This window comes from Micropterus salmoides, unplaced genomic scaffold (assembly GCF_014851395.1).
Source record: "Micropterus salmoides isolate LMB-PRFRI ecotype aquatic unplaced genomic scaffold, ASM1485139v1 Ms_hic_scaffold_12, whole genome shotgun sequence".
In the NCBI taxonomy this organism is placed as follows: Eukaryota; Metazoa; Chordata; class Actinopteri; order Centrarchiformes; family Centrarchidae; genus Micropterus; species Micropterus salmoides.
In genome coordinates, this window is record NW_024040263.1 from 527505 (window position 1) to 554508 (window position 27004).

At 39.8% G+C, this 27004-nt stretch overlaps 1 protein-coding gene across 20 annotated transcripts in view; it reads right to left on the reverse strand.

Moving 5' to 3' along the window:
- cacna1ab (calcium channel, voltage-dependent, P/Q type, alpha 1A subunit, b) overlaps positions 1–27004 on the reverse strand; it is a 142769-nt gene that overhangs the window by 46422 nt on the left and 69343 nt on the right. For 10 of the 20 annotated variants that reach the window (XM_038712719.1, XM_038712722.1, XM_038712720.1 and 7 more), the window contains exons 16-35: positions 25734–25854; positions 25335–25402; positions 24948–25054; positions 24126–24146; positions 22375–22528; positions 19800–20392; positions 18711–19018; positions 16960–17092; positions 16631–16760; positions 15527–15586; positions 15096–15202; positions 14165–14167; positions 9290–9301; positions 6647–6746; positions 5607–5767; positions 4995–5132; positions 4206–4407; positions 3905–4069; positions 2460–2570; positions 2031–2114 (exon numbers count right to left, since the gene is read on the reverse strand). In XM_038712719.1, the coding sequence (XP_038568647.1) occupies positions 2031–2114; positions 2460–2570; positions 3905–4069; positions 4206–4407; positions 4995–5132; positions 5607–5767; positions 6647–6746; positions 9290–9301; positions 14165–14167; positions 15096–15202; positions 15527–15586; positions 16631–16760; positions 16960–17092; positions 18711–19018; positions 19800–20392; positions 22375–22528; positions 24126–24146; positions 24948–25054; positions 25335–25402; positions 25734–25854 (2778 nt within the window). The remainder of the gene's footprint in view (positions 1–2030; positions 2115–2459; positions 2571–3904; positions 4070–4205; positions 4408–4994; positions 5133–5606; positions 5768–6646; positions 6747–9289; positions 9302–14164; positions 14168–15095; positions 15203–15526; positions 15587–16630; positions 16761–16959; positions 17093–18710; positions 19019–19799; positions 20393–22374; positions 22529–24125; positions 24147–24947; positions 25055–25334; positions 25403–25733; positions 25855–27004) is intronic. The other 10 variants (XM_038712726.1, XM_038712725.1, XM_038712724.1 and 7 more) reach the window with 5 other exon arrangements.

Consider the following 27004-nt stretch of genomic DNA (forward strand, 5'->3'; position numbering starts at 1 on the left):
AGTGTAGTTATTCTGAACTAGCAGCTGTTTTTTGGCTTTGTCCACATGGTAACTATGCAACCAAGTCAATATAAGCATGCGATTATTAGCCACCACTAACACTGGTTTTTAGCTAGGGTAAAGATCAGATGTGCTTAACTGGCAGGTTAGAAGCTGCAAACTGACAGAGAATCAATCTAATGTCTGAAATGGTCAGTTCATTGTTGACAACAGCTATAATGTCAATCAATGTCTGTTCAGACAGCTGAGATGTAAATTTAGCACCAACATGGCCAAAGGGTATCTTTAATCATCTGAAAACACAGTTGTTTTGCAGTAATTAGCACCCTTACTGCTAATCTAGTCAGTGTGAATTAAAGGAAGACTTCGGTTCAAATTAGAGAGGTTTAGTAAGTTCATAACCGAATCCCAGATGTCAAAACCAAAATCGCTTTGGTGTAAGGTGTAAAACAAACAAAGAGGGGCTGAAGTTACTACAAATATCAAGTCTTATATCTATTATATCATATTAAGCTCATATGTATAGAATAAAACAGATACATACTAATAGACATACTGTACAAACAACAAAATCACAGGTAACAGTGATATAAACACAAGTTAAGGCACAATCAATGATTGGTACACATTACTATTTAACCCCAAACATCAGACTCCACTAGTCTGTTCCCCGGTTGTACTTAACTACATGGGTTGTAATTTGAATGCCGGCAATGTGGACTAATTATTTGACATTTGGGGTTGAAGGAATACTGCACACCAATCCTCTGTAATTCAGTTGTGTGGCAGGTTTCACTCCAAAAATGGAAATTTGAAGAATTTGAAATGAAACTATAGTCACAAAATGATCAAATATTTAACAACTATTTAAATTCTGCATGAATTTTTGAATGAAACATTCCATAAAATAATGTAAACACCGCATATAGACACACACAGACCATTGGATACTTGCAAGGTACAATTAGTTAATGTCTGTTATCTCTTTAGAATCATAAATGTAATTGTCTGTCTGACAGACAGCTAAATTTATTTTAGCAAGAAAACAAAAGTCTAAAACAGATGTTTTGATAGTTAAAGAAATAGTTTAAGGAAATATCCGCATCCGCTTTCTTGCCAAGAAATAGATCAGAAGATTGATACCCTTTTTATGTCTGTATGGTAAATATGACATTATCACATTAGCTGGTTAGCAAAGCTTTGCTAAAGAATAAAATAGGGTTAAACAAAACAAAAAAAAATATGACTACCAGCACATCATAATTATTATAAATACATATTTTATTATATAGGTACATATTGTACGTTTATTTGTTTCTTGGCCAGGGGTAGTGACTTCCTATAGTCTTGTCACTGTGAGCGGAGACTTTAGGAAGCCACTGTGCACGGTAGATGGATTTTGTTACCTTTAGAAAGAGCCAGACTAGCTGTTTCCCTCTGCAAGTTTTCCCTTTCAGCCCCACCTCTGTGTGAATGTGACTAGATGGTGTGATAGGTAACTGACTTAAGGAAAAATCAGTCCAGAACAATTATTTTTATCTTTTTCATCAATATACCTGGTGTTTTTAAGTGGTAGTATAACAGCTTAATGGAATATGTGATTCTTTTTTATAATCTTACTGGAACGTTAGCATTGAACAATTTTGCTTGTCAAATAATTGCTGTCTAAATAAGTAAAATACAAATCATGAATTTGTGTTCTGCTTGTTTGTACATTCAGTAAGGTATTTGCTTGGGCAAAAAGACCTACACATGGTCACTTTATGACTCCCAATAGAAAGGTGGTCATGTTTATAACAACAATTACATTGGTTGCCTCCTCTAAATTAATTTAAAATGTATATTTACTGAGAACAGACAAATGAAACTAAAGTAAAACCTAGATCTTGTTGAAAGACTGGGTTGGACAATGAAAAGAAGGCTGATTTTTCCTTTGAGTCCACCACGTCAGTTTCATGTGTCAAATCATCAACTAGTATTCAGCTGCAAACAGCTGCTGTCAATTTATCCAAACCCTTCACAGCACTTACCACTAGTTCTGTCACTAATATGTCAGTGATACTTCCAAGGACGGAGACAAAATCAAAAATGTTCCAGGCATCTCTGAAGTAATTCTGTTGGGAAAGACAGAAAAGTGACAGACATCAGCCAAACGAGAAGACAGAGAGCCAGTTGCACTCTCTGGGAACTGAAACCAAGGGGTAGTAATGGACACACTCCTGGCCAATGGTGGTGTTGTTACCGTGGAGACAGGCTGGAAGGAGGCTGATAGCGTGACGGCTGTGCAACACGGTACGCTCTGAGTTTTTCAGGACAGGAAGAACATGCTCTAGATCTGTCTACCAAAATAACTCGCTTTATAAATGAATAATAGGACGAAACACTCAAGCATATACACTGGGCCAACCTAGATAAGCAATATGTGAGAGTGTATATGTGTTTGTGGTTTTCAGCCTTACCAGAGGGCCGAAAGCGATGATCTTGAGGATTGACTCCATGAAGAAGAAGGTGGTAAACACGATGTTGAGGTTCTTCAGGACTTCATTGTAGGTATGTGATGCACCTTCAAACTAGAGACACACAAAAAAAAGGATAGAAAAAGGATGAGAACAGTAAAAGTAAATGTAAGAGTGCAGAGTTCTTCCTAAGCAGCATCTTGTTTTCCCAGGACAGACATAATGCTTGGTTTATGAGAAGGACGTGCAGCACAGAGAAAAATAATTTTAGTTTTGTGTCTCTTTTAGTTTTGTGATCACAGTATCCTCCCAAAACTGAAGACAAAGTAATAAGAAAATGCATCCTTGCCATGTTGACATGTAACATTTGGTAAATCATCACCAGCCAGGCCAAATAAAAGGTTATTCTGTGACAGTGAGAAAACGATATGTCTTGTTATGAGATACTGACAAAAATGAATATGCAATGATTTCAACATACTAACCTGTCAACAGTCTTTTCTCTAATGAAAATATTTTATTTTGCTTAATGACAGAGCTTTCTTCCTCACAGAAAATGACTGATGTTATTAGAGCAAAACAAAGCTTGTCATATTGAGGAAATAGTTACAGTAGTTACATCATGATAAGAAGAAAACTATATACTAGTATAAGTAAAGGCCTTTAAAAATAATTATAGTGTCTTTGTATAATGAAAATGTTGTATTTAGTTGACTCCTTATTTGCCAATTTTGAATCCGGACATTAGCATTTGATCTAAAGCTGCATTACTGTAATTTACTGAACTGATACGTCTAATGTGTTAGCCAACACTAATCTATTTACACACTCGTCAGTCAGAGCAACATCAGCATTCATAAGTTCAGAGTTGCGTTTCTGATGACTGGATAAATGTATGTCTAATATTCACTCTCTTTTAGCTCTGTTTTTTTATCCACAAACTCCAAAAGGAAATATCTGGCTCTTTAGATGCTAAATGCTCCACTATGTTCACCAGCTAGCCACTAACTTTGTCTGTCTGTCATTTGGCGCTGGGTAGGTAGGGTACAGTGGGTTTATGTTAACGTTTTTGCTGAAAACAGGGATGATGAAAGTGAACTAAAACAGTAAAGGTGTGAGGCATAAAACCAAAACCATGAGCTGAAAGATGCAAAAAGGCTCTGTAGAGATGAGGGACACTGCAGAGTCATTTCTGTGGGTTCATCACCACAAGCAACACCTTTCACTTTGTGCATAGTTTTTTATAGTCATAGTCATTTAATCCATTGTTAATACTAAAATGTTGATTAATGCAGCTTTATAAATGGGTTCAGTTCTTGGAGACCAAACTAGGATGGCACTGATTAAATAGTTTTGAGAGTTTTACATTACAGCAAGTCTCATCAAGAAAACATCACAGTTGGCAGAAGACACTGTTAGAGAGTCCACACTGACAAACAGATTTGTACCTTCATCATAAGGACGATGGTGTTGAGCGCAATCAGAGACATGATGCTGTACTCGAAGGGCGGAGACACCACAAACTGCCACATGCGATACTGGAAGCTTAGTTTATTCTTCGGCATGTGGCGAGTCAGAGGCCTGGCGTTGATGGCAAAATCTATACATGCTCTCTGTTGGAGGAAAGGAAATGAGAGGAGAGGAAAGAAGAGTTACAATAACATTACTTGTGTCTTTTAACTCTTTAAGAAGCTTTAAAAATATATTTTAAACACTAGACGATTTAGAGACCTCTGAATCTCTCCTCACCTCATTTTTTTCTAAGCTATAGTCCTCCATCATCTTATCCCCCTGTTCCTGGAAGGTGATGATGATAAGAGCCACAAAGATGTTTACGAAGAAGAAGGGGAAGACAACGAAGTACACCACGTAAAAGATGGACATTTCCATCCTGTAACCTGGGCTAGGGCCCTGATTCTCATAGGTGGAGTCCACTGAGTGCTTTAACACCCTGCGAGAGGAAGAGAAAATTCAAATTAAAAATAAAGTTAGGGTACAGGGAAGTTTATGGTCACACCAATGTAAATATATGCATTAGCATTCATTGTGTTTTTAGATTAACATATCTACTTTTTATTTGACTATCTGTTTGCCAATAATAACTCTGTAAGGTTATGCCATTAAGTGTATAGAATTTTCCCAAATAACATTAACTTGTTACAGAAAATATTATCATTAATATGCAGCCTGTTTGTTTCAGCTTCAGATTTATGGTTTAAATGAATAAATTTGATATTTCTGGATATTTCAACCATAGCCATGATGCACAATATCTTAGAATTCAAGAAATTCGTATTTTATTTTTACATCCTGGACTTTTGGATTAGAGCAGCTGTTTAAAATTCCTTTTTTTTTTTTCAGGATTACTTCTATGCCTCTACTACATGATTAATAAATGTGGATACCAAAACTCATCCAATTACAATATATAGTTTATCCACATTTATGCAGCCCCAGTAATGTTATGAGTAGGATCTCAAATTGGAGAGTGTATTATGAACAAGTTTAGGTGTGTGTGTCTGTGTGCATCCCACTCACTGCGGCCACCCCTCTCCAGTGGAGACAGTGAAGAGGGTGAGCAGGGCCCAAGCCACGTTGTCGTAGTGGAAATCGTACTTCTTCCACTCCCGCTTCTGAGCTTTAACCTCATCTCTGTCATACACCAAGTACTCGCCCCTGAAGGAACACACACAGGGTTTATAATGATTTGCAGGTTTACTGTTTTTACTGATTGATAAGTAATAGATAGAACAGAAAGCACCAGGACTACCACACCCTACATCTTTGTTTCTGTTTGACATAATGAGAAGTTAGGGGGGTTACGTCTTATAGAGTGACTATTTTCTCACTGAACAACACTATTTATTAACATTCCCAGCAAACTCCTCAAGGTCGTAGCAAAAGAAAAACTGATACAACTGTGCCAAGGCAATAAGTGACTTATATTTTTCTACTTAACATAAAATACAAATAGAAAAATACCAAAGGAAGTGAAGGGAGTGAAATCATTTAACAGTACAACAATTTATTCTTAATAATGTGTAAAATATATATATATATAATACTCTAAATTTCTTTTGGCACTTCACGGAAAACATACTGAATGAAATTGTGTTGTGTGTATTGTGCACTATGTGTCCCTGAACCAACCTGCAGTCGCGCTCAAACTCTTTGGATTCGTCCGTGCAGTAGAAGAATCTGCCCTTGAAGAGCTGCACGGCCACCACAGCAAAGATGAACATGAAGAGCATGTAGACAATCAAGATGTTCAGCACATTCTTCAGAGAGTTGACCACACAGTCAAACACAGCCTGCAAGATAGAGACGGGAGACAAACATACTTTAACTGTATGTGTAGGCTAATTAACCAGCATGACTACACAGAGAAGGCAACAGTGGGATAATATCTCAAAATACTAAATATGAAGGTCAGTTGTCAGTGCTGCAGTATTCTGATAACATTCATGTAACCCTAAATTATCTTTACATTTTTTCCCCCAACTTTTAAGGGCAAGTCCACTCTATGTGAGATGTTGAGTTATGCATTGACCTCTTTTCCCTAGCCTGCCTTGTCTACATCATATCCTAATGCTTTTAAACAACTTCCAGAGAAATGGTGTTGTCTGTGCTGAAGGTTTAAAGAAAAGTACAACCAGGAATTTAGTCTGCAAACTGTAATTGATATTTCTGACGAACAGTTTTGGTAATAATTTTACTGTTCGCCTTTGTTTTCTTTTCCAAAAAAATTTGGCTGGTTGTTTGTTTACAACAGCTCAGATCATCGCCTCTTTTGTCCTGTTTATGTACTTAGTTCAGCAACGTCACCACATTTTGGGATCTCAGCAGTTATTTTGGTGAGTGCAACGTCTTCATAAAGAATAAAGCCGATGACAAAAGCCATGAAAATAAAACATGAAGAAATAGAAAAAGAGCAGATGTCACTGTTCCAATAATGCACGCACATTTTTACACAAAGATGTGCCGCAAGCTGTGTCCCACTCCAGGGGCTGCATCTTTTAAGGAATTCAGTGATATACTGAGGGGTCCAAATTCTTCCAAAAGAAGACTTTACTTCTGATTCAGAGGAGCCTTTGAAATGAGATAGACCTTGTTTACTTAATCCAGAAAACTGCACTACATGTTTGTAGCCCCAGAGCTGAGAAGCACCAACAGACCTGCTGAGCGCCTACCTTTAACTTGGGGAGTCGTTTAATGGTCTTCAGAGGACGAAGCACCCTCAGCACACGGAGGGACTTTATCGTACTGATGTCTTTGCCCTTGCTGCTCCCCCTAGAGTTCAACCAAAGAACAACAGAGAATTAGAGAACAGAGTGGAAGAATCAAGCTATGGAACAATCATAAAGGGCCCTTCCTGCACCCTCTGGTATTATCAAGTGTTTTTAAAAAGAGGGTGAGGTGGACTTAGGGGTATGTCCTCAAAGTTGAATTTATCTTAAAGGGGTAATATGTAGTTTCAGCGGCCACTATCGGTGCGGTTTTAAGATTGCAACCAGGTGTGCGCTCGTACGCGTGCTCGCTTGAACTCATGAGCGAGCATACAACAAAACGAAACACAACCGCTTTCTTAGAGAGGTCCCACAATAAACGCGGAAACACCAGCATGTCGGCTGTGGCTTTTCTCCAGACATGTTCAGGCTCCCTGAATATTCCCGTATATACACAACACGCTGGAAACTCAGGTAAACTCCCGCTGCAATGTTAGAGTAATATATATATCAGCTTGAGGTTGAACTAATCCATGCTCGTTACATGACTGCAACAGAGAAAACAGGCGTGTGCTTCATTTCTAAGTGAGGTTAAAGCCCACTGACATTAAGGCAATAAACATTTGATTTATTAAGTGATTTTATTGAAAAACTACATATAGCCCCTTTAAACATAACTGCTGTAATGGCAATCTAAGTGAAAGCAACACATGAGTTGACACTTGCAGTACACTGCATCAGTGTGGACTATCAAAGCTCTTATAGTCTCTTCTTCTGCAGAATAAAGACACTTTTAATTACACGTCAAACATGAAACCAGTGGGAGGGAAAGCAATCACTTGCCTGACCCTTTGGTTTCATGGACATCAAGATCCCCATTATCATTTATTATAATCTTGACCATTATACAATAAACATTCACTCATTCTATAGACAGGCATCTCCCGGCAGAGTGCCCAGCCAAACCTCTTTCTTTCTTTTTCAGTGACGCGCTGTTCGGTTCTTCGGAAGAAATGGGAGATTTTAGATGTGAAAACATGAAGTGTGAACTTTAAGTATTACATGGCTAGGATTATGTCGATATAATCCAGATTTTTGAAACACTAAATGAACAGATTCTGGTATGTTTCACATAGCTTCCTTTCACTTGAATCCAAATTTCAGAAGATGTGTTTGTATTTTTCTTCGCTCAGGACTGCAACCTGAATCGAAAGACACAAGTACAGGAAGGCTATGCGAGACTCTGGGGACATGTGATGTTGTTTGCAGAACACAACATCACATGTCATAACACAAACGAACATGTTGCACCACTAGCGTCAAACGAGCCATGAGGGCGACCGGAGGAAACGATTTAGGTTGTGTGTTTTAATGCGCTTGTTTCCCCTCCGAAGCCCATAACTGAACATTCTGTTCATGATTTGTACGCCCATAAACCAGTATCAGTGAGGAAAAATTGGGGTGTCAAGGGAGTAAATAGCCGAGTTGATCTTTACTGTAAGTGGATGGGCCATTTTCAAAAACACAAGGCAGGAGGCGCCTGGATGCCTGCCAAGCCAGAGCAGAAGAGAGGTCGTCCATCAAGGCTCGCTCTTTAACTATGAACTCAGCTCCCATGGCAGAAAACGTAAGACAATTCAATTCAAGGCTGATTGATTGAGTCTGAGCCTTGGAAATTCTACGTGTATGCGTGCGGGGAGTTGTGTGTGTGTGTGTGTGTGTGCGAGAGTGAGACTCAATCGATAATCAATAGGCCTTCCTCCTTTGAAGTTGAGTAAGACTGAGGTCTCTCTATCAGAGCAGCTTGAGAGTATTAGAGTAAAGCCCAGTAAGGCCATAGGTGTTAGGAATTAAAAACATCCCTATGCACACGCACACACACACACACACACACACACACACACACAAGAACTTGCACGCACACACTAGCATAATGATAAGGCATCGGCTCTTTAAGTCTCACAATGCATGTGTGTATGTATGAGTATGTATAGTACACTGTTTGAGCATTCTGTCATGCCTGCTAAACATATGTTTGAACAAACTTTCTGGATTGAATCTGACTGCTACGTGAAGAGCTGGGATTGCGATGCAAGTAGCATAGTAGCCTAATTTTGGTGAAAATAAGTGAATGTACTGAGCATAAGGATGGACGGTGGCAAAGTTATTTAAAATCTTTTGAATCATATACATTTTAACTGACCCTAACCTGTGTGAAGGATAAAACAAAAATGCTTTTTGCAGCCACCTTTAAAGCCTACATGGCATGCCTGTTAAAGAGACTGTGGGTGAAGTATCACAATTTTTCAAAAAAATGTATGTATCATGGACATTTTGACTAGTAAATTAATCATTTGCAAAAGTGGAACCCTAGTACTTCCAAAAAACCTGTGGGCATCAAATCAAAACCTTTAAATCAAACCTATCGACGAAGCTATTATGGTGTTTGGATGGTTTTCTTTGGCATGTGAAGAATAGACAAGTTATGAAATGGCGAGAATGAGTACGAACGATCAGAAGAACAAAGAAAGAAAGAGAGAGAAGCCAATTTGATCCGGTGGTGGAGAGCAGGGGACAGAGCGGAGGAGGACAGAGGAAGAACTTTACCGGGTGGTGCTCCTGTGGAGTTTCAACGAAGGTGGGGACAGCGAGAGTCAGACAGCGACAGAAAGAAAGACAGAAGAAGAGGAGGAGGAAGGGAAGGCAGGAGAAGGGAAAACACATAGAAAGACAGACACACACACAGAGACACACATTGAAAGAGAAAAACCAACAAAGACAGACACAAGACAAAAGAGAGGGGGTTTGGTAGAAACAGGAAAAAATACATCCATATGAGAGACAGACAAGGAAGGAAGGACAGCAAGATGGTCATACCTGCTTTTAAAACTCCTCATCCACTAATCCACTAACACACATGTTGTATACACACTCAGATACACACATCACTCCCTCTCATTCAACCTCCCCCCCACACCCACCTATGGTCTCCTTGACAACTGGATGGGATGTCTACATACATGTCTGCTGAATTTGTTATTAGATAAGTTGAGTTCTACATACTGAATTATCGTGTATATTGCACAATTTCCGTGAGATTTGTTTGGCTTTATAAGACCACAAGGTTGTTAAACAGCATGGATCACAACCACGATACAACACTGGCCACTTGTTTAAATTAAACAGTAAAACTGCACATCCTCTTGACAAATACAATATTCTGACACTTTGATAGTTAAGAAAATCTTCTAATAAACACTTTCACAGTGCACAACAAGCTAACAATAAAAAGGTGAAGGATAACTTTATAAATCTGGTGATTTCCTGATTTCATCTGATAGATCAGTTGAAAGACAGGCAGTTAGCCACCCAAAAGCTTAACTAAAAAGTTGATAGCTTGGAAATCATTGCCTGATTTGACATTGGTATGTCTTATTCAAAAATTACTAAAAAATGAACTATTCCAAAAGTCTGCATTTTAACTTGATCCATATTGTAAATTGCTTGTTTCACAATAGGTCCATCAGCATTTTCATTTCTATACCATCAGCATAGCTTTGTATAGGTAATATTAACAAAGCTAGCAAATACAGTACATTATTGTGATCAAATGTGCTAATCTGACATGCATGGAATGTTATGGCTAAAACACCATTTGAATTTTTTTAAATAATGACATAACACCTAAAACAAACAATAATTCATATAATCTGAAAAGGGCTAGGATAAATTACATAAATCCAACATTTAAGCATGTGTCGTCTTTAAAAAAAGCATCCGACAATAATTCTCAGTTAACTTCTGACCAAGACTCTGGATGTGCAAACCTTCCCTCCTGGCTGTCTTCTGCTGTGCTACCAGCTCTATGAAGATTTACCTTCATGGTTGGAAGAGGAAACTCGATTGCTGCATCCATTTACACAGATTCTTATCTTATCACACCATAATGATCAATTAGGCCAGGCCTACAGCACAAATTGCCCCCATTAGATCTGCAATCATCTAGTGGGATTTTATCAAAGCTCTTTTGCATGCACATCAGCAAAGGGGAAGAAAAAGGGCCGGTTCCAGGTTTTCTTGACATGTTAGAGCACATGGCCATACACTCAGGATATCCATCATGAGTACAGACTCAAGAAACCAGGATTTGTGTGTATTCTCCCATACACACACACCATCAATAGAATGACAAGGCATTCTCACAGAGTACTGCGACTGCATGCAGTTCTCAGTAATTTTTCATACAGCATTTATTTGGAGGATGAAGGGTGCCAGAAGCGCAATTGTTGTGTTTATAACCCATAAAAATATGAAGCCATTGCACTCTGACCATGCTAAAACTCCTCTCTGTACAATGGCTCTCTGATGTACCTGCTTTGAAACAATGTCATGCGTCAAAGTGAAATTTCATAGGTGTGTGTGAAGCCTTTGCCCCTTAAGCAAAACTGTACTATCGCTCAGCCCTGGAGCAGATGGTGGGAATGATGAGGCAAAGGTGGGGAGTTGGTGGAGAGGAAAAAAGGGTGGAGAGAAGAGGCAAAGGTGAGAGGGCCAATGGTGGGAGAGCATCTTAAAAGGTAACGGAAAGGGAGATTAGGGAAGTGAGAGGCCAAGAGAGGGGAGAGGAGAGGACAAGGAGGAGGGATCTTTATTCCAACGGGGAGTCATGCTGTGGAGGGTGCAGCAGTGGAGCGATTTTCAACTTGTTTTGTTGTTTTTTGTGCAGGTATTGCTTGGCTTGTTAGCCAAAGTGATATACATCTTTGATTGAACAATTTCACTTTTTGCTGCGTATTAATGTTCATGATCTGTCCACTATTATTATTTCTGGGAACCTGTGCCTGGTGCTGCTTTGATACTTTCAATCTGTAATTTGACTGAGAAAAATCACTGTCAGGTAAAAAATGTTTTTAATGTTTGTACTGGACAGTAATTTCTACTTGTTTGCAGTTTTATTTGTCCTGATGCTATTGGTAGCTCTGATATTGTATGTACAGTAAAAGTGACTTGAAGTGTTTAACCAAAGTATTATATCACTTTAAATTCATAACACCTGTCTCCTGAAAGCTGTGTGTTAAAAAGCTTGTATGTGCACCTTCCCCATTCTGCTTGCTGCTTGATTTACCTTTGCTGCTGTTGATTCCTTGAACACTGTTCACTCTGGATTCAGACTGTGAGCAACACACATGGCTTTGATACTGTTCAATAGCTGATATGTGTTTGCTTATATTGTTGGACATGATGACAGCCTTTTTGATTATCAAAGAGACACATCAACCATAATTAACACTGGCTAAAGCTTGCAGTTGCCGGCAGTGTGAACGTATAGTGACAATGGCATTCAGAACAGGATAATAACTTATATTTGCTATTAAAAACAGAGGTATTGTGTGTTCAGAGTGAGTGCTAAGTGAAGTCATTAACACTACTAGCTGTGGAGTGGTGTGAGATGTCTGCCTCTGTTTTTTTTATATGAGACGTAGGCGAAATGTTTTATCATGTGAGATAAGAGAGGGAAAATCTATTCCAGGACATACAGATATACAATAGATGTTGTGTGTTCAGAGCTGAGCCCATATATGCTGCCCTGCTGCTCTAAAGCTATTGTATTTATTTTTAGCTGAGAATAGTTCCCAAGTGCACGTTTCTTCCATGTTTGAGCAAAGTTTGTTAAAAAATACAGCGCCCAGCTTGTTTTAGAAAATTATTTAACCTAGTTTGGAAATCAAACTATATATTTGTGACACATTTTGAAAGACATCTTCAGTAGAAACAAATGGGCTTGTCTTAGTGCCAAAGACAGGGTAGGGAAATCAAGTATTGACAGATGGACTAACTAACATTATTGGTTTTACTCTTTTCATGGAATTTGTTCACAAGCAGAAAAATGTTGAATAATACAAAACAATTTCAGCTTGGGTATCTTGACCTCTGTTCATGCCACCTCAAACAAATCTGCATGTACTTTATTATTGTCACATGTATTTCCATAGACTTTTTTTTTGCAGTAGCCCCATTTCTATAATTTGCTTTGCAGTCAGTCTGAACACATTTTGACAGTAGATATTAGCTCTAAGATTCACAGAACATATTTAACTGGAATACATTCTTTGCCTGTGACTGACCTAGAACATCAGTAACATAGTTCTAAGTAATGCAGTCTACTGCATCGCAGGTTGTGTTCAGGTTCATGCAGTCACCAAGGCAAACATGCACTGGGCATCCACAGAGCTGAGGAGGATGCACACACAAGCTTCTTTCTCTCTCACTTACTCTTCTGGGGTTTTTTCTCACACAGACACACATTCAGTCCCTCCAGTTTCATGTATCATACATATTTAATTCATATGTATTTATCTATACACTATCTCGGCATAATAACAAATCATTCCACCCACCACACCCTGCCCCAGCATGCTCCTTCCCTCCCACATTCAGTCTGACTTCCCCAGGTCGTGCAGAGGAAGGAGAGTTAAATACCTGAGCCGCCGGTTACGTTAACATGGTCAGAACAACAGAAGAGTATGTGTGTTTGTGTTTGAGTGTGTGTGGGTAAAAGAGAGAGAGGGGAACGAGGCGATGAGCTCAGGTGGCGTTCCTCCCTGTTGCGAACAGAAAGCCTGGGCACTTAAAGGGTTAAAGGTGTCTGGGGCGCCCTCACCCCCACGGACTGACCAATAGGGACCCTCCAGCCTGGAGGATTGGGGAGGATGAAAAGGTGGGGGTATGGTTGGGTTGAAGGCAGGATGTTGGCTTTAATGCTTATTGGAGAGGTGGGGTTGAATGGTGCGTGTGGTGGAGTTTGCAGGGGCTGAAGGGTAAATTACGGATTTTAGGAGTTATATTCAGACACGGGTGGAGGCTGGGGTTGGGTAGGGATAATGACAAGCTAGGGAGCAATGGGTAACACTTATTCACAACATACAGCACAAAAAACCCCAGCTTGTCCTGACATAATTTGACATATTTTGCAAGATTAGCAAATTTGCACTCTCTTTTTTAATTTAAATCTAAAACATTTAAAAACAAAGAAATAATGGGCTTCTTGTTGCTCATTCTGGCAGGAGAAATTGGACTGACTGTGAGGTATGAATTTTTGGACAGCTTGGAGTTGGAGCATGATAACAAAATGTAGCCAAAATGGAGAAGCATCTGATTTTTTTTTAAAACTTCCCTCTTTGTTTGCTGAAGCATAGGAGAGGTTAACAGAGAGCCCTGAAAATGAGATATTCCCTTGTTCTCTCTTTGCTGTATGTTAAAAATAAGAGAGTGTAAGTGGGTGTAAGTGGGATGAAGTGAGGAAATCGGATAAATGTAGGTTAATGATAGTTGGAGAATTGTTATGAAAGAGGGGGTTGAAAGGTATCTAGAAGGAGGTGAAGGCAGGAACCAAAGCTGTGGAGGACCTGGTGGGAGTGTTGGTAAGCAAATGTTTGAGGGATCAGGGCTTTAGATACAAGAAAAGAGGAAGGAATGACTCACGGCCTGGTTGGTGGAAATATCAGAGCAGCATGAATTAGCAAAGGGTAGGGAACAGGATCAAGGAAGATTGGGAAAAGAAAATGGTGAGAAGGAGCCGGTGGTACTTTATATTGTATTAGTCAGACAGTAAAGGAGATGATGTTTGGGATAGGTTTGGAGGTGAATGTTTCAGGCAAAGTTTGGGATTTGTGGGGGTGAAATGTGGGTGAAGACAGTGTGACTACACTCTAAAAACTAATTTTATACTTTATGATTCCTCACTTGGAACTACAGAAGAACTATGCAAAAAAAGTTAAGACATTTAGACAACTAATGTGATAATCATTTCTCAGGAGTACCGCAGGGTACCCTCTGAGGTTCCCCAAAGATTACAAAATTTAAGAGGAGCCCTTTTCCTTTTTAGAGTGTAGGCCAGAGATTGGTGATGATCATCCAGAACATTGTGAAAATAATTTACTTAAGGATTATGGGTGGTTGTGTATGATGAAGGTGGCGATGAAACGTAGAGAAAGACCTGCTGATACGATACCATATGTGATGATGACCAATGAGGAAATAGAGATGTAAATGGAGAAAAGGTTGGACTGCAGGAGGGAGGGAAATAAAGAGACAATGACAAGCCTACAGAAAAAAGTTTGAGAGACAAAGAGAGTACCAAGACAGACAAAAAACAATAAAAGTACAATACTAGAGCAGAGACGGGAAGTGGAAAAAGACAAAGAAGAGCAGAGTAGAAATACAAGGACTGGAGGTGATGATTTCTGAAGTACAGGAGGCTGAGAAAATAGGAGAGAAAGATCAGCATTGCCTGGTGTATCGAACGCACAAGGCTGGGCGACAAGGGTCTTTCTGAGGATGGTGGAATGTGTGTGTGCGTGTGTGGGGGGGTGGTGGAGATGATGAAGGGGAGGGTGGGGGGGAGGGGACTTACGTGAAGGCGAAGGCCACCAGAGCACCACTAACCACTATAAAGTCCAGAATGTTCCACAAGTCGCGGAAGTAGGAGCCCTGGTGGAGAAACAAGCCCAGCACCACCATCTGGAAGACATGGCACACAGTCAGTATAACACACAAATACATACATGCATATATACGGTATTAACATCCATAAAGCAACACATACAGTTATTTAAACAACACACTCATACACAAGTCAGTGCATTTAGAAGGGCACAGACACACAGCACAAATAAACAATACACAAAAAACCCTCACAGGCAAACAACCACAAACATAAATATTAACGCAGAGGTTTTTGCACAAAAAAGAAACACATAAGCAAAAAACACAATTATGCAAAGCTTTTAAAAAGTAGTTAATATACACACTCTGTCTCTCACACACACAGTGATACTTTGTTACCTTGATCAACATTTCAAATGTGAAGACGCCTGTGAAAACGTAGTCAAAATAACGCAGCACCTGCAGAGCAACACAACACCATGAGATATAATTATCATATTTGAAGGATAGAGAGAGAGAGAAGCAGAATGATGAATCAGTGAGAAAAAAAGAAGAAACAGAACCGGAGAAATCAACAACAAGAGAGAAAGAGACAAATAATCAAACCAACTAGACCCTAATCCTAATTCTAATCTTAATCCTGCTTTCATTTTCTATTTTCAAACTGCCATTTCACAATATCTATTTCATTACAACCTTTACTAAATATCTTCTATCTTGTGCTTGGAATAAGCAGAGGAACTACTAGTCAGTCGACACGAGCAGTTACAGCCTCCATGGACAAAAGGGTTTACTCCATTTAACATGTCACGCTAAAAAAGATTTTGAGCGGACTCAGAATTACGCTCACTCAAGAGGACTTACATCCCTGTGCTTTGCTGATGCAGGGCCAGTTGTAGTTTGACTGAAACTGGACATCAATCAAGCATCCTGCATTCAATTGTTATATCTATATCTCTTCTTGCGTCAGTTTGCTCAGAGCTCAACCCAAAAAATCTGGTTTTCATATATCATCCAGTATTAAGCCGAAGACCTGCCAAATTATGTCATCTGTGATGCTATTTAAAAAACTACTGTGAAAATTACTAAGAGACATGTTCTGTTAAAAATATGTTAAAGAATTGTCTACAAGTGGTGCTGTAATACATACAACTTAATACATAACCTATATAACTGGCATATAAAGATGTATAAAGATGATACGTTAAACATTTTCCAATATGCTGGTGTACAGTTACACACAGAATCCTGCCCAGCCCTGGTGCAAGATAAAACAAATATCTTCATCACCATTATTAACCACATCACTAACATGATTCTAACCTAAACTAACATTATTTTACTTTAAAACCCTAGACTAACCTCTGTACAATTAAAAATTGTGTCCTCACTATGGAAGATTTGGCTTATCTTTACATCCCTGGGAGACCTTTTATTTTCAAAAGGACATAGACACACACACAATCACAGGTGGACAGAAAGACACACAGAGCAATGTCTCACATTGTTCTGAAGTGAGTCAGGCGAGACAGGGTCCTCTGCAGCAAGGGCGATACTGCTCATTGCGATGACAGACAGGATGCTGAACTCAAAATACTTCAGAGTCAGGATGTAGTGACAGCACTTCCTAAATCTGGTGCAAACACACAGACACATACGCATGTTGACACAAAAAAGCACACAAAACAAAATAATTTTCATTTTCAATCTTCAATAAGTACATAGTACAATGTTTTACAACAATTTTTGACCAAGGTGACCACTCTCTCTCTCTCTCTCTCACACACACACACACACACGTAAATACCATAGACTGTATGGTAAATACTCACGGGTTGGTGGTGGACATAATGAAGCAGGAGCTGTAGGGAGGCATGGGTTTGGGGCCATCTTCATCTCCTCCCTCGTCCTCCTCCTCCTTCTTCTCCTCGCTTTTCTTCTGGTCGGTGTTAGCGTTCTTGTTCACTGAGCAAAACAAAGAGAGAAAACACAGGAAGAGGAATGGACAAACAGACAGACAGACAGAAAGAGGTCATCTTCACCAGATCAAGTGAGTGAATACATAAAACAACATCCGCCAGAACTGTTTCAAGAATAGAACCGAATGAGACTGCTTTACTGGCAAACACTTAAAACGTAAAACCAATGTTTTTAAAAGGGCCATGCCACCGATTTCACATGCCAAGTTTAATTTATGGGGAGTACTACTCAGTGTGTGAAACCAGTGTCCGCTGTGGCCCCAAGATTAGCTTTGTCAATTGAGAAAATTGCTCAAGTGACACGACATATGTATCTCGGCTTGTTCTTTAAAACTACACATTTTTAAATGGAAAACCTGTGTTACAAAATGGGGGCATGTAGACTGAAAGATGTGGACATTTACAAGTCAGTTTGAGTTATATTATAGAAATGGTAGGAACCAGTGTTTTTGTAACTTGAATGATACAAAAAGTCAGGATATATTGGACTCTTCTGCATCAAAATGTATCATCTGTCTATTGAAGTGTCCTCTAACTTTATGGAAGTGCAAAACTAAATTGCTTAAGTATTTTTTTAAGATGAATGAGTTGTCAAATACTACAGAGAGCATTAATCGAGACAACTGTACTGAACTGTAAAGCCTGCAGTTCAATTTGTGCTGTAGATTAGAATTTTATATTTTTGGTGATTTATTTCATTAATAAGTGTGGGGTTTTATCACATAAAAGAAGTGGACATAGTCATTGTGATGTCACCCATTGGTTTGTGGACTACCGTTTTGAAGCCTCAACTCTGGCAGTTTGGCTGCTGCCATGTTGATTTTTGCAACCAGGCACCGGACATGACCATATTTGGCTAAGAAGGTGGTCACTCTAACCTGATTGAGGCTGCCATGGTAGCGAACTGTCAATGACAAGGTAGTCTGTAGCATCCCCTGATTTATGGTCTATTTTTCTCTAATTTGTTTACTAAATGAACATCATGCTGTGTTGAAGAAGACTTTAAACTAACGATTGAGAGCAAAAACTCATTATAACAGTGTTTACTAAGGTAATACATCAGGTTAGAAGTAGGCTCATTTTACCATTATTTTTACTAAAATAGCACATCTACAAGAATCAAGATGCCACTCTTTTTCGTGTTGGACAATGGACAATATATATCAGACTTTTGCCAAATTACAATTACAATATTTATATATCTTCTTCAGCCACACACATTTTTTTCCCCCCATCATCACTAGTTTTTCAGGAAGAAATTGGAAATGCTCTATTTCAAAGGCAATATGTAGTTCTACATGACCCAAACCCCACAAACCTGGATTTAATGAGCCACTGAACTGTATGTAGAAATGTACTGTCGGATACAACAGAAACACATGGGTAGGACTGAGTGGTAGGGCCAAGGTATTAGGACAGGGACTTAATCTCAAATAGCTGCACGTTTGTCAAAAATGACGCAGATCCAGAGAGAAATTCAAGTGATTTTTTGTGTTCAGCCAGTTCTCTACTTTCAAATGTCAGGGGCTGTGTGACGCACCTTCAGAATCTATATATCTACTTATACCCTTGTTTACACATGACTAATACCCCCAAATGCTCACCTTGCAGGATGGCATTGGTGGATGGGTAGGGGTAGACGGGTGGCATGTCTATCTTTGTGTATTCAGGTTTGGCCATGCTAGTTAGGATCAGGCTGTCCATGCTGTGGAGCAAAGTATGGGAGCCGGCATCACGGCAGTTCAGCAGGTTGTTGACGTGGTCAGGATGATCGAGGTGATCCGGTGGGAGGGCATAAGGATGCTCATGGGCACTGGCCAGCTTGCTGTTGTTGCGGAAGTTGTCCAGGTCCTCGTTGTATTGCTGTATGGGTCGTGTGGTGGAGAGGCTGGGACAGGTGCTGTGGTGTTCCCTAATAAAGGGGGGGGGGGTGGGGGGGGTGGTAAGGATAAGAATCAAAATGATTGGGTGAAAAAAGGAGCATCTTATCAAAAACACTAGAGGTAGCACTATATGTCACAAGATGTGCACTGTCTCCACTGTACCAACACAAACAGAGCCTGCCACAAACTGGGGAGATTAAAATATGCTTGACATCTTTCACCTGACAAAATTCATGGCCTTATTTTACTGTCATGGGGCAGTTGGAGGGAATAGCTGTCTGTTATATGTTGTGTAATGGTAGTTCACATAGTGTTAAATTTAAAGAAGTGACTGTGCACATTTGTCACCTCACCCTGGTGAGGCTGGTAAGTCTTGCTAAAATGTGCTTAGTGTGACTTTGGACGCCATAATTTTGACATTCCTTATCCTGCGAGTCCGTCACAGGCCCTTCCTTCCTCTAAAGATGCCACAGCTCTAACACAGAAACTTCTAAATGAAAGCAAACCAGAAAATAAAACAACAAAAATTCATCACACAGTCACTTAAAGCTAGAAAACATTTATTTATTTAATATACATAAAATGCTAAAATCATTCATTCCCTCAGATGTAAGCATCACCAACCATGAAAGAAATTTAAATGCAACCAATTTGTGATGAGCAGCCAGGCTTCACATCACAACATGAGTCCTTCACCTGTTCAAAAGTGTCAGGTCGCTTCCTGATTTCTTAGACAAAGACAAACTTAACTTTTATGCCTTTGTAATTTGAGATACACACAGGGAAAAAATAAACCCTTTATTCACTCACTTTCTGGTACGATGCCCTCTGCTCCTCTCTTGGTTGCCGTGGTGATGCCGTCTCGCCTTCCGTCCCTCCCCTTCCTCGCCGTTGTCACCCTCTCCCTCCGTCCCCCTAGATCTGTGTCTCCTGCCTTCTTCGCCCTCCCTTGCTGCCCTGCGGTGCTGCCTGGACCTTCTATGTTCGTTGTTCCCCTCTCTCCCCTCACTCTGGTGGGGAGACAAGCTGCGAGCCTCCCTGCCTTCCCTGTTCTTGTGCCGGTGGCCCCGGTGGCTCCTGTGGCTGTGCCTCTCCTCTCCTTGCTGGCCCTCCACATTGCCCAGAGATGTGTAGCTGAAGCCACGTTCCAGGCGGGTCTCCGCCGGCTGGCCTGTGTCTCCACTGTCCGGCCCAACGACTTTCTGATGGTGGTGATGGTGATGATAATAGTGGGCAGCTCGGCGGTGGTGGTTGATGTCCTGACGCCGGTACTCCTGGTCCAGAGGCAGTTCACCAGGTTGGGTCTTGTTGGTGTTGTTGTTGCGGTTGTCCTGCGGGTTGACCACCAACGGCCGGTCCAGGTGGGTCTTCATATCACCACGTCCTTTCCGTGGGTAGGACACCTAGGTCGGGGTAATAGTGTAGCAGATGGGATGAGTGGGTGCTGCTAAAACTTCAGATACATTGTAAAGGATCCCACAGAAAATCACAAAATGACATATTCTCCTGCTTTATGAAAAATATGAATGAACACCAGGGCAAATGCAATCTTTTGTAATGCAAAAGTGTAAGCTCTCAGAGGCAGAGAAATAAAGGTTTTAGTGAACACTGACAATTCTGTCAAGTTTTTAAGAAAATCTTAAGAGAAAGATTAAGGTTTTGAAACAATGTTTTGAAACAATGCCTGCTTTTATAGAGGGTGCCATAGGTCTTAACGGCTTAAAGTATACAACAATTACATTTGTTTATACTACTGAATGACAAAAAAAGAAATGCATTTTGCCAATTTTGGGCAAAAAAAAACATGTATCTACAACAACAAAGGGAATAATTCTTATTTCCTTATTGAATTCCGTGTATATTTGCGTCTGTATAGCTGAAATGTAATGATTTCCAGCAGCTTACCAAACTCATATCACAGTTGCATTTACATGGTTTCTGTATTTCCAGAAATAGTTTACTTCAAAGCTGGGGCAAAGATCAGAGTATAGGCCAACTGTGACCATATTTCGAGCAGTTTATTCCTTATTTACATCTCAGTTTACCAAGAATAAACCCATTGGCAACACTTGCACTGCCCCCACCTTATTCCCTCCCGAGCCACAGATATACACAGTTCGGCAAATAGTCCACCATTTTAGGCTCCACTTGAACAATTTGATATCAAAATTGTCATGAATCTTTCTAGAGCCACAAAATGGGAAACAGCTCCAGCTATAAATATACAGTTTGCCGAGCCATATCCAGTCGACTCCTGATCATCTTCTTTTTGAATTCTTTTTGAAGTGAGTTGCACTTCGCCCCTCTCCACATTTGAGTGGGGCAGTGCCTTCTTTGGGTACAGCTCTGGATTTCTCTGCATGCCCCACTTTAATAATGCATTGCTCCCAAGCACGCAGCTTCAAGCCGTCCCATATAGCAGCGGATAGCACAATAATAACACTCTTTCACAGGCTTAAAGGGACATTACACCCTGGAATCAAAACATAACAAAAGGGAACTGAAGCATGAAAACACAGCAATCTGAACTGATCAGGCCACTGTGTTACTCCAGTGTTTCCACTGTAGCTCACTACACGTCACATACAGATGGGCTGAAATGGAATGTAATTTAAGGCTGAAAAGCAGTGTTTAACTACCCGACTTAGTTGAAACTTTCCCAGAAGCCTCAGAATCGCTCATGGTTGTGGTTGGGTGTGGTCAGAAGTGTGCTCTGTTGCACCTGTATCCACACACAATGGTAACGTCACAGTGCACCGACATACCGATGTTAGAAGTTGGAGGTCAGGAAAAATGCCTGTCATTGTCAATACCACTAATCAGGATCAAGTTAAAATCTTAAATAGATGTTGGATCTCAGACCAAGACTATCTTACTTCATTTACAGTGGAACAAGGATGAAATTAATTTCAGGATTTTCGTAACCCATCAACTTCTAAACTTTAGGAAAATCTTCGCAACTTTGCAGTAATCCAACTCTTGGGGAACAACTGACAAACACGTGTCTAATTTGTTCTTAAAATGTTGGAAAATAGTTTATTGGGGACATATACTTTCTGGACCATGTGCTTAGGTCACCGGATACAAGTGGCAAGAACTCAGAATATTTACTTACATTATCAAATGTGCATCTGGTAACTTCCACTTTTTAATTGAAAATATTTTCAATTGACATCCAAGAGTTGTTTGTTCGGTGAGAAAGTTAGTGAAATTATTTTAAGTGACGTGGGTCTCATGTCTACAGCCCCAACTAAACATGGGTGATAATGTCTCTTTAAGTGGTTACACACACTACACACATTGCAACAAATATTCACCATATATATCAGGAGTAGACTGCATATATATGTGTATATGTGTGTCTTTTTTCGGGGGGGATCCTCACCTCCTCTCCCTCCCCTCCCACCTTCCAGTCCTCCTGCTCCAGCTCATTGTAGAGCGCCTCACGGCTCGTCATCAGGTTCTGTCGGCGGATCTCGCTTGTTCTCTGCTCCCATACTGACTTGTTGCCCTTGATGTGGTTCTTTTGCTGCTCCTTACTGTTGGGAGGTGTTGGTGAAGAGGGATATAATGGAGGGAAGGAGAGTAAGGAGGTTTTGAAAAGTGGAGAAAAGAGAAGAGGAATACAGATGAAGGGGAGAGGTTGAGGGAGGAGGAAAGGGGTAGATGGTGATGGCAAAGAGAGGGTGAGGAAGACAGGAAAATGGCAGATAGATAGAGGGAGAAAGAATTAGAGATTCTAGGATGCACCCCTAAGATCCCTGTAAGAAATTAGCAGCAACATGAAGAAGTAACAGTATACCATTATAACGGAAAGAACTTTCTTCAGTACAAAAACGAATAAAGCAAAAGTACACTGCAATTTCAATGTGGCAGCATGTAACAGTAAGTTGAATGTGTGAATGAAGGAAGCACGAGCTGTGGACAATATCAACGCAGCAAAACATGGCTGAGACACAGAAAAGCAGAATGAAAACACCTTGAACTGTGTGAGAAATTGAACAATGACTTCCATAGAGCTCCAGTCTCACTAGCAGTGTTTTCACATTGAATATAAATTACACTGTCTTCTACTTAAGGGAGTGTTTGTGAGTTTTTTCCCCCAGAAATTTTCAAAAGTGCAATATATTTAATGACTATTCATTTTACATAATAACGTCTCTCTTTGAATGTAGCAGTTCCAGCTCTTGTGTTATGAATTGAACCTGTCACTTTAAGAGAGTGTTGCATTTTGGGTTGTTAGTGTCCTTTATGCTGCTAGCCTAATCAGTTTCTATCATGGATGTATTAAAAGAGTTGGATAAAGCTCTGCCACTCAGCTCTGCTGCCAATTTGTCCCAGTAGCCAACTGCATCAAAAAAAATCCCCTGTGGCAAAAAAGGATTTTCGCCATAAACTACCATTACGAAAGAGATGTCTGTAAAATGGTTGATAGGATGCCTCCAACTGCAAACAAGGTCAATTATTTCTCTTTGTATAATGAATTCTGCAACCAAAAACGTTTCAAATTTGTAATATTTTCTCAGCGCCTAGACAAGCTATATTACATGTGGGAGGTCATTCCCAATATGAAGTGCCAGGGAGAGAAACACTAATGAGCTGCACAACATGGAAGCAAACCAGGATGCCAGAAAACTTTTTTGACTTATGCACTGGGTGAGCAATTTTCATTCAAATGATTGGAGGCCAACAGAGGCCATGCTGGAGTCTTGTATCCAGTTCTTATAATACATCCGTGGTTCCTATCTGTCCATCTTCAAGGCATCTGCTAGATTAAGTCAGCCCTAAAAGTGTCCAGTAAACCCAGTTTAACCCAAGGAGTTTTCTATTGGCTCGTGCATTATGTTTTGCTGCCATGGAGGAAGTAAAATCAGAAAGAATGGAAGCAAGTGGAAAGCGTCTTTTGACATCTTTAACGCAGACTGGGGACAGAGTTTGTCAAGAAGCAAAGAAGACATACAATGTCTCAGAATGTTTTAGAAGATGTTGAGTTCAAAAAACAATGTGAGAATGAGAAATCTTAACAGATCTTTCATTAGTCCCAAAACCACCCTGTCTCAATCTCTCGACAGTAGAGTTTGTGAGTGTGTGACCAAAAACAAAGCAAAGGAGTGTCACCATGTTGTGTTACTATACCAGAGCTGTTCATCTGAAAGGCTTTGAAAATCACAAAACATTTGAATCAACTGGTTAATGCTGATTGCCATGATGCCTACTGCTGCTCATGTTAACGACCCAGTCTTTTCTTTTTATACAAAACACATGTGAAAACATACTGTTCTGTGATTGAAAGGACGCTTATGAGCTTTTAATTCCATAACTAGAAATCATCCACGCCCCTGTTACAGTAAATAACTGACAAGTTAGTGTCTAATTAACATTCATAAATGTAGCATAAAACCACCTAATCTAGCCATCAAAGGCTGTGAAAGAGTAAAGAGTCCGGTGACTTCTAAAGAGCAGCAGGGTTTTTGTGAGCATCATTTTGATGTGTCCTATTGTCAGCGTTTCTGTTGCCAGGACCAGATTTTACAGACTGTCCGCCTCTCGCTCGTCTTCACTTCACAAAGCCCCGAATCTGTTCCTTTCACTCTCAGAACAATCGCTTAATCATGTTTTAGAGGATGAGAATGGAGAGAGTGTGATGGTGGGTGTTTGTGTGTGTGAATGTGTGCATCACGTGTATGTGAATGCCTGCCAATCAGAAATGTTAGGAAAGACAGATTTGAGAAAGAAACAGTGATTTCTGTGTGTGCACTATTTTACAAAAAGCAAAAAGAGTGAGTGAGAGACACTTTTGTCCAGAACTGTGTGTGTGCAAGACTATTTTGTATATCAGTGTGGGCATGTGTCTATGAGGGTAATTTTGTACAGTATGTGTATGCAAAGTGTATAAATGTGTATATATTTTGTATGTATTTATGTTTTAGACGCGTATGTGAATGTGTGTGTACTCACGCAGCAATAGACAGGTTGGCTGCTGACAGCGGGCTGACTTCTGCCACTTCCTTAGCTTTCTGCATTGCTGTCTTCTGATTGGCTGCTTCCTCCTGTTCCTCCTCGTCCTTTTGGAGAAGCAAATAATCATATTGGTCACTTGATTTGAGTTTAAATGGCACTGCCACATAAAATAATAATAAAAAGTACAAAAACAGCAACCATAGAACAAAAGCCAAGTTGTATCACGTCTGTTGTGTAGTTTTTAAATCAAATCAAAATTTAAATTCCAGATTAATCCAGTGTCCATTAATCCAGATATCTTTCACGAGTAACAAAATATTTACTTTCTACTTATTTTTCTTAAAATAAGGGGGATAATGTGTTTTTTCTGATTTGATCCTGTACCTTGGTGAGCTCCTGGGCATTGGCCAGATTGTCCACAGCAATGGCCAAGAAGACATTAAGCAGAGTGTCTGTGGTGGCAGACGTTAAGGAGAAATGCTGATCCAAGGACAACCACAGAGAAAGCTCAGTTTCTCAGGAAGAACAAAGTCGAGAGGAAAAGAGAGAAGTTGGGTAGCAGACATAGGGAAGTCTGAGGAATGACAGGAAGTGGACTTGTTTTTCTTAAATTTAAGGAGCTCAAATGGACAGGAAAAGGAAGACACAAGTTGACATCAACATTTCATCATCATTGTCATGGTCGCAGTCTTAATATCTGTCTGTGTATTTTTGCTTGTAAATGTACATATTATCGTACATTTGTGTATACTGTATGTATATGTGAGTGTGCAGGCAGGATACAGTTGCCAAAGAGTGTGAGGACAATGAAGAAAATGGAGAAGATCATTCCTTTGTCATTTACTCCTCCCTGGGACTCAATGCCATCGTACATCACCATGTTCCAGTCCTCTCCTGTCAAGATCTACAGAGAGAGAAATGGTGAAAGAGATTGTCTTACTAAGAAGGTTGTCATGGAGTAAATCTTACTGGTTTGATGTATTTAGGGCTCATTAAAAACATTTAAATCCAGAATTGATTACATTATTGCATTGATTATCTTTTCACCTCGACAAAAACAAATATATTCTGAGGACAGTTGAAAAACTATGCTTAAGTTCAGACAACTTAAAGGGGCTATATGTAGTTTTCAGGGGCCACTGGTAGTGCGATTTTTAGATGTATGCTCGTACTCGTGCTCGAACTCATAAGTGAGCAAAATCTGACAGACTCACTGGGGGACAGCTGCACACAACATGCTGGAAACTCAGGTGCAACTGTAACATTACAGTAATATTTTTATCAGCTTGAGGTCAAACAATCCATTCTTGTTACATGATAACGTTACATTGACGATCTGAAGATGTTTTAACGTTATTTTTTGTACATTTCACTTAAGGCTCAGTAATGTCAGCATAGCTAAATGACTTGGATGGTAACAAAAATGCTTAATGAGCTAGACTGAAATTTAAATGAGATCGTTGCCACACTTTGTAAAAGTTTTTTAAGTAAGTAACATTACTGTAGTGAAGGGGTCTTCCACTGTGTTGTTGTCCTGTGCCATTTTTTTTATCCTTATGTAGAGTCTGTGTTGTGCTGGGAGCCAGTTACTGGACTCCATTTTGTTAACTGCAGTGTTGTTGCTGTAGTAGGCAAGAGGCTCGGGAGCGCGCATGCAGAGAACATGACCCGATTCCTTCACATAAGAAGCAGAATAGTGGCTGTTGCAACAATAGAGAAAACAGGTGTGTACGTTTCTCTGTAAAGCTACAGCCTGTTGACAAATGGTGTAAAAGAAATGATTTATTGATAAGTGATTTAATTGAAAAACTACACAGCCCTGAACATAAATTAAATCCATTAAAACTTTTATTTTCATTTTTCTAAATTATATTGATGTGAGATTTAGAAATAATATTGGAAAGAAATGTACCTTCATCATATTGCCTGCTGCAAGTGAAGATGTGTTACTTCCTACCTTAACCATTCATGTGAAAATAATATTGAAAAAAATTTATCTAAACTCATTTGAGAAGAAATTTACTGAATTTAACAGATGGGGGTAATAAGGAGGC